This window comes from Trachymyrmex septentrionalis, unplaced genomic scaffold, assembly GCF_001594115.1.
Source record: "Trachymyrmex septentrionalis isolate Tsep2-gDNA-1 unplaced genomic scaffold, Tsep1.0 scaffold97, whole genome shotgun sequence".
Classification (NCBI taxonomy): domain Eukaryota; kingdom Metazoa; phylum Arthropoda; class Insecta; order Hymenoptera; family Formicidae; genus Trachymyrmex; species Trachymyrmex septentrionalis.
In genome coordinates this window covers 503,995-513,136 of record NW_017306160.1, presented here as the reverse complement: position 1 = coordinate 513,136, position 9,142 = coordinate 503,995, and the positions used below count along the sequence as shown (strand labels likewise).

Below are 9,142 nucleotides of genomic sequence, written 5' to 3'. Positions count from 1 at the left end.
AATTATTTTGATATTTGCACTACGCATCACGATTTATTTTATTTAAGTGGTAATTTGAACAATTTTAAATGCCCAAGAAAATCTTGCTAAATAAAGTGTCTCACAAAGATGACTAATATGTACGAAATTATAGTTTCTTCAATAATGCACTATATCATCCAAAAATAGCGAAAGTTGATATTGATTGTTTGTCATATACTTAAACGCGAATATGCTAATTTTGTGATTCTTATTGTCCTTTGCCAGTAAAATGACAATACAGTTTATGTTACAATAATTATTAAAATAGAAGCATTCTTTGAAATTGAAATATTATAATATCAAAATCAATATCTCTGGTAACAGATAGATACACAGATAAAAAAAAAGAGAGAGAGGAAAGAGAGAAAGAGAGAGAGAGAGAGATAAAGAGAATCAAGATAATAAATAACTCTAAAAAGCATGACAAATATGATTTTTTTTTCTAATTCTATAAAATTTAATCTTTTTAATTTTATGAAATTTATTTTCATTTTAATTTTTTACTTGTGCGTAATAAAAAATACTTTTACTTTATGTAATAATATTCCATAAAATATTCCATGAAAAAAAATTTTATAAATTTGTAGAGAATATACAACAAATTGAGCATACATGCGATTATGTGTACAATATATTAAAAATTATTTTTACCTTTCTCACAACTAGGATTAACTAATGTGTGTATAAGGATAGCTATTAAGTATAATCCTACATTAACTATATTCTTTAAAGTGAATAATTCTATCAAGCAACTTTTTGTATATGTAAATTTAAAATATAAATGTTACAGACTTTTTTCCCCTTATATTTATTTTTCTCTTACCTTTGACATTAATTCCTCAATAGGTACCAATGGACTGTTAAGTGCTGGAACTTCTTCAGCTATTGGTAAACGGTAAAGAGCTTCCACAAGTTTCTCTGTCTGATTCTACATAAAAACCAACTACTTTATCATACAATTTTTTTTATATTTAATGTACTATATTTAATCTTTCACATTTAAATATACAACAGTTTTATTTAATACTTGAACTTCATTATTTATTCTAAATAAAACATATTATTAATTCTAAATAATAAAATTATTAAAACGATACTAAATAAAGATAATTCTAAAATAGGAAGACAAATTCATTAGTTCTATATTAAAAATTAGAAAAAATATTTCAGTAATTTTATAAAAATCTATTTCATTGCTTAATATTGCAAAACAAAATATTTACACATAATCAATGAAAAACATTAATATATTAAATATAATTAATAGATTTGAATAAGTTCTAATAAATACAAATGGATACGTAAATAATAAATAAGTTTATTCTTTACCCTTCCATTATTTCCTTGATGATTATTATTGTCTGTTTGTCTCGTGCTGTTAATTACTGTATTTGAACGATTGCCTTCCTCCAAACAGGATTTCTTTCTCATTGTTGACATTTCTGACGGCTATTTAATTGATATTTATTTTTTTTTACAGATATTTAAAATATTTTTCTTTAATAAAAATTGTTAATTATAATGATAATTTGTTTAATTTACATATTATATTAAACTTTTTTCAATAAAATGTAAATAGTGAATCACTTACAATAGATTTGAATGGCTGTTCATGATAGAAATTGTAAAAAGGCTTGTTGACAGCTGCCACATCGTATAACGCAAGGACATTCGGTTTCACATTATTTCTTAATAACTGAGATAGGGTTTGACTGATTTCTCTTGCGCCGCCAATTAGAGCAATCTAAATTAATATTTTTAATTACACCAACTTAATATTAATAAAAAGTATAAATAGACAATTTAATCTATGATAACGAAGCAGATAAAAATGTATAAAATGAAAATCTCTCGCTGTCAAAATTTAATCGTAAATACCTTGAAATTCTTTTCACCAGTATAGATTCGATGTGATCCAACAGATTTTACAACTGATTTTGCGGCTCGGGAAAACATGGTTAAATATACTAATATAACTTAAAAAATTTTAACGACTTCATCAGGCGCCCGACATATTCTAAATGATTGGGCAATAAGCACACGGCGTTTGTTACAAATAAACATCGATTGTTTCAATTTCAACTGTTCGAATATGTAAGACATAAATTAACGTATCATGCGCTTTATTATGCGAATATATTGTACAGGGTGGGGCAAAAGTCCCGCTACCATATAAAATTTGGACGTCTACACAACACAACGGTTAAAGCTAAACTGAGCTATACGTCACATATCGCAATCAAAATGGTAGTAGGACTTTTGCCGCACCCTGTATATAAATAAATGTTATTAGAAAATGCTTACGCTAAGTAAAAAAATAACATTTTAATCAAGATGTAAAAATTTCTCTTCTAGGATCAAAATTTTTATCTCAAAAAATACTTTAAATTAAAATATTAATTTAAATACTTTAAAATATTTTTTATGAATATTACTTTAAATTAATTCACAACTAAATCTTTACTGTGTGTACCAATCTTTATTATAAAAATTAAAGCTGGTATTAAATTTAAATTTACATTTAATACCAGCTTTAATTTTTATTTTTACTTTAACTAAATTTATATAAAATTGAATTAAATAACTGAATTTTAAACATAATTCAAAAACAATAATTTCAATATACACATTTTTGTACGTAATGTGTAATTAATATAAATTCATATTTTATACTGCTGTAGTCATCTAGTGTTGCAGCAAGAAAACCGAAACTCGATATAACTACTGGCGATCATCTATATAGGAAATGTTAAATCTGGTCGTTCCTGTTATCGATTGCTGTTCTACTAGTCCGCTGAAATACCGACAACTACATAGGATAGTTCGGTCACTTACCCTTGAACAATATCGCAATAAGATTGAGTTGTTTCATCTCTTTAATAACTACAGTCTAAAATGCAATTTACCATTTTATCATTCTCAATTTTAGAAAATACAAAATAAATAACAATAAATAAGAAAATACAAAATTATTAAAAAATATTAAGACATTCTTTAAATATACATATATATGCATATTCTTTCAAAATAATAAAAACATCCATATATATTTTGATTCTAAACGATGAAAGAGGAAGTAGGGAAAGATATAGAAAATAAAATTATTTTAAATATTTATTATTTTAAAAATATATTAATTAAGGTATATTAATAAAAATTCGTACATAAAGAAATTTTCGAGAGGGATGTAAATATAAAAACAAATAAATGAATAGTTTTCTTTAATTTTAATTACTTAATTTATGTATTTTTTTATACAATACATATAATATTTCATAAAACAGAAAGAAGAAATTTTAGAGAAAAATATAAATAAATTAGCCTTGTTTAATTAAAAAATTATTTAATTTACTTACATTTTATGCGACATTCCATAAAACAGATAGACAGTTAGAATGTTTAAGAATTAAGACATATCTAATTTCATTCGATGCGCACATACATACATTTTATTAGTAACTGTATTAGTAATTAAATATATAATGTATTAAATAAACAAAGCAATATTCAATCCTGTATCATATACTTGTTAAGTTAAAAGACATAGTGTATCGCGCCATCATGTATTTATTTCTTGATTAGTAACCTTCGTCTGAGCACGTGATATTGTAGGCAGGATATTTTTTCTTCAATAACTCAACCGACACTTGATGATCCGCTTTGCCAAAACCCTATAAATCAAATTAGTCGAAAATGATTAACTGTCTATTACATCTTCCAAAAATAAATGTACAAAAATGTCATGTCATTTATGACCTTTACGTGACAAAGTTTAGCTCATTTTATCATACTCAATTAACATATTCGCCAGCATAATGAATTAGTTGGTAGAAATTGTTACGAGAATAGACTTCGCGTTATTCAATTTTAATGAAGTGTATATTTGACATCGCCACAGCCGTCACGTTGATTGCAGCAATGCGCGAAAGAAAAAGAAAATTAAAAAAAATAAAGAAGATGAAAATTAAGCTAAGGATAGACTCTTTTAGATAAAATTATGATGGCAAATTGAAATATGCTGTATTTAAAGAAAGCTAAATGCGAGTGCTAAAAAAAAGACTCTCAAATCAGTAAAAAGTTCTGAGATTGAAAGAAAAACAGTATAAATGCACTGAATAACGCAAATGAATAATTTAATGGATTTCTTTGTAATAATTATATTACTTGTTTTTATAATAATGTACTAATATTAAATCGCAATTTAGTATTAATCGGCGCGTTCAAGCTGGGCAAAGCTGCTAGCCTGCTTGGCAAGTGATTGAATATGATTGATTGAATCTATAAGTAACAATCAATAATATTCATTTGCTCGGCAAGCAGGCTAGCCACTTTGTCGATTTGAATGCGCCCAATAATAAAATAATATTGAATTAACCCTCTATCTATATCTACAGTCACGAAATTTCGCATCTTCCATCAATAACCTAGATCTTTGAGCTTCAATACAGATTTTTTTACAGATGTAATTTGTATTCTATCATAATTCATAATCAAAATATTGACTATGCTTTTAAAGTTCAACTGACCAGCGAAAAGTTAATATTAATTTGAAACATCGCATGTTTCTAATTGATCTTGCATAGCAAGAAAAAGAGAGAGAGAGAGAGAGAGAGAGAGAGAGAATTACATAAAATATTTTATAGTTTTTAATCTTACAGAAGAATCTCACAGTTATTATAAATATTAATAAAATAACTTGATACTTTTTAATTTTTCCATACATAATATCGTTACTCTTCACGTAAATTTTACGGTATTAAATCATGTTCTCATGGGATCACAGGAATAATCTTCAAGAAGACAGAAGTAGATAAAATACGCCCCCGTTGCTTGTAGCTGTAATTAGCGATACGAAAACAGAGCATTAAGGATGATGTTAAAATTAATCTCCTCCGGGCGTTGTTAAATTTAGGGCGAGACCCTCTTTAAATCTACTAATTTCACTTCTATCTAAGGATTCTTTAATTTTTTAATATATACACTCGAATCTTTTTCTTAAATCTTGTGTTTTAAAAAATATTTTCTTGTCAATCTCAATTTCTCGTAAAGCTCTTGTAATATGACTTATCCGATAATATTTCAGAATGGATTGCAAAATTCAATTTAAATTCTCGAATTCGGAATGCTTCCGCCGCTTTAAGACATATCGGCTTGTTTATTCCTTATAATATAGCACTAAGATATTTTCTCTAGGATGAATATGCAGCATGTTGAGGCGTTCATATCATATTTTACAAAACGCGCAACTTCGCTATATCTATCGTACTTCTTATATAAATTCTTCTTAAATTTATTTACTAAAGATAATAAAGACGGTAGTCTAATAGCGTCCTTACTTTCGTCCTTACAAATTGCAACTTGTAGCCAAATTGAAGTTATACAACTCTTTATGTAATAAACTCAACGCAGTATGATTAAAATTTACATTGAGAAAGGTTACTAGTAGTAATCCTGACGTCAAGAATGTTGTCAAAAGATAGCAGGGTTAAAGCAATGCATTTTAATTAAAATAAACTATCTACTCTTTTATCGAATAAATAAAACAAATATTCAGGCCAATACAAGGTGCCTATGCGTTATGATAATTGTCGATATAATAATATGACATTATAAAATTATATAAGAAAAAAAAGGAAATTAAAAGAAAAAAAAACTGCTTTAAATAAAAGCGTAGAAGAAGAAGTTCCATAATAAAAAACACAATGCTCTAGTGGATTGCGCGTTTAGCATGTCATAAAATTAAATGATATCGTGTGAAAGTAAAAACTTATGGCACCGTCTGAATTTTTGCAACACACTCATAATAATTGTCTTATTTACGTGAAATACCTATGATCGTAAATGCCATAACATAGCTCAATAAAATCCAACTGCGTTACGGAAGTCGACGGACATTTCCAAGTTTACGTAAATGCAATTGCAATTTTACGCTTGGAGGTCGATCGACCTGCAGCTTCAAGGTTTATAGCATTTGTACACTAGAAAGCGTTTCGCAACGAAATAGAGGAATTTTTGTTGTTGAATGTAAAATATCTGTCTTAATATTGATTTACTGTTCGGCAAAAAATCAACTATTTTCTCTCTCCAAAGTGTGATTATTTAAAAAATTTTTTTTCGCGCTAAACACGATCATATGAAATGGACCGACAACCAATTTAATATTGTACCTCAATTTTTACTAAAAATCCTGACATGTTACACAAATTCTAACGACGGCATCGTGTTAAGTGTGAAAAAGTTTTCAAGGTATATATTATTGTATTTCAGAGAAAAAAAGTGATTTTTTTGTCGAATTGTGTAATAATTATATAAAAAGCCTAAAATTTAAACAACCATTTGATGAAAATAAGCACAATCGTGAACTAAAATTTATTTCAAAGCTCTAAAATTAAAGAGCTTTTAAATATCATTTATTAAGCAACAAACTTTTATTCTGTTGTTAAAAAATGTTAAAAATAATCATTTTTTATTTATTTCATCTTAATTTATTCAAAATTGTAAAATGTGCTACACAAACTGTATCAATCGTGTTCAACGTGAAAAAAATGTTCGAAATATGTACACTTCAAAGAAAATTTGAGTGTTGAATTTAAAAAAGAATCAATTTTATTAACGTTAGCGCGCGTTTCGTTTAAATTCTTTTCCTATTCTTTCAACTATTGTATTTGCGGTAATATAATTTTGGTAACATAATATTAGGAATATATAAGAAGTACACTCCACTGAAGGAAATTTCTATTTTACACGTGCACAATTCAACTGATAAAACGCACGTAAGTTCCTATTCGATTATGTTTGCGTCAGAGGCACCAATTTTGTCGGTCGAACGAATTTAATCTGCTAAAGTTCGACATACGTTGCTGAACGTAGGCGTGAAGCTCGTAACGAGCAACAGCATGGGGTGAAAATGTTTATGCGCTGTTAATCATAAGTATTCTGCTATCCGCATTTGAAGATTTGCTATTTACTAATACTAGGAATATATCACGGTTCATGTCGACCAATTATCAGTCTTACTTTGATAAGTACGAACATAATTTCGGTTAACAAAGAATCTCTACGTTGGAAAATGAATTAAATATACATGTGGCACACAATACCACAGTAAATAGTAAAAAATTAATAGAAAATACAAAAATATACAAAATCACAATCGGAAAATCAAACTGCTGTTATTTTGTAATAAACAGAAATGGATAAAATACTATACTTATTAGAAGAAACCCGTTATTTTTATTAGAGCAAAAACATATATACGTGAAAAATAAAATATTTTTACGTCGGTTAAATCAAGGATGTGCGAAATTGATCAAATAATAAATATTCCGATAAATTTCATACTAAAAATTCCAAGACTTACTTGCGAATATCCATAAACTTTGATGGTCTTTTCGTCAGGGTCATGTTCGATTCTTCCACCGCCTACACAGTCCGCTTGTAGACCAGCATGTTTCTTGATTTGTTCATCTACTTCGTCGAATATATCAGCTACAACAAAAATAAAATAATATATATGATAATGGAGAATTCAATACAATTTTAAGGCTTATACGAACCCATCAGTTGGATGGAATTACAAAGTAGAGTGCGTAAGTATCTTAGCATTAACTCAATTTGTGACGTTAATATTTTAGCTGCGATTCCGTTTTTAGTCTAACAAATCGGCGCGTAATTTATAAAACTAAAAAATATAGCATATGTTATTAAGTACCAAGATCCGCTTTAACCAAAAATAGGATTCTTTCTCTTATTTGATTTGTACTGAACTATTTTTTTATTTTTGTACAGTTAACGTAAACGATTGTACTATCAACATTTTTTTAAGTATTATTTGTAAAAAATAAAGTTATATAATATAAAGTTTGAAGCAAATAAATAGCTAAATAACAATATAAAATTAAAAAATGTGCAATTTAACACACTATCATCGATATTAAGCTTATTTAATCATATTACATAATATTTTGTTATTATATGCTTACAATGATAAAAATCTCACTATGACAGTAAAACATAGGTATAATATAAAACTCGTTACACAAATCACGTGTTAAACGTAAAGTTCATTAGAATCTTTTAAAAAAGATTCTTTAAAAATATCTAATATATATTTTCTCAAATAGTATCTTGCACTTGTAACTTAACAGAAGGATATGTTTAAACGATGAACTTTTTCAGTTCGAATATATAGGCAGCAAAACTACTATTATTAATAAGATTTGACGAACATAGAATGAATCACGCTGAAGATAAATAAAATCGCGATCGTCCTATATCAATATGTTGTTATCGCTCCATTTCGAAGAAAGATGACAGTTATAATTTCCGCTTTTTTCCTCACTTCCCTCTCTCTCTCTCTCTCTCTCTCTCTCTCTCTTTCTCTCTCTCTCTCTCTCTCTCTCTCTCTCTCTCTCTCTCTCTCAAAGATTGCAGAAACTTGTGCCGGATAAAATACCGATCGCATATAAATAGCTACTACTAGGAGGAACGAAAGCTAATCATGATTCCTATCCCAAGAAAAAGAAGTGCAACTTCTGTCCCGTTTAGATGGTCCTCATTCGATCGATATCATCACAAATTGCACGTCCCTCGGCAAACAACACAGGAGCACTTCTCATCTGAAACGCAATACGAATCCACAACAAAAATTCGACTATAGGTAAGTATCGGTCAATCAAGCACCATTGTGTGTCACCGGTGTGTCCACCAGTGTCCACGAAAAAGTTAAAAGGAAGGACTTAGTATCGATTTGCGGAAAAATCGAGAGAAGCACATACGTGTTTGTACATATATGACGCATGCCACGTGAAACAACCTTTGAAACGCGCGCTGTAATATATGTGTGCTATATATGTATTATAACGCGCCAAAGTACATTTCACGTGCGCGACATGAAACAGACGATAAAGGAAGGATTTTTTCCGATAAAAAAAAAAGCCGAATCAAAGGATCACGTAAAACATATAAAAAGCTCATCGTTGCACGACGGCCGTACGCGTAACACGAGAATTTCTATTAAATTTATTGACACACGCTACCTCACGCTACCTCACGCGTATTTCAAGATCTTCATAGATGTGTTCTACTTTGAAAATATAAAATTCCTATTATTTTTCAATTT

The 9,142-nt window shown here is 28.3% G+C and overlaps 1 protein-coding gene across 1 annotated transcript in view; it reads right to left on the bottom strand.

The window, feature by feature from the left end:
- Positions 1–9,142, bottom strand: part of LOC108756287 — an 85,607-nt gene that overhangs the window by 4,035 nt on the left and 72,430 nt on the right. Inside the window, 8 exon segments of the mRNA XM_018499985.1 lie at positions 845–949; positions 1,351–1,470; positions 1,613–1,765; positions 1,900–1,988; positions 2,857–2,911; positions 3,464–3,480; positions 3,608–3,692; positions 7,382–7,509. Coding sequence (XP_018355487.1) covers positions 845–949; positions 1,351–1,470; positions 1,613–1,765; positions 1,900–1,988; positions 2,857–2,911; positions 3,464–3,480; positions 3,608–3,692; positions 7,382–7,509 — 752 coding nt within the window.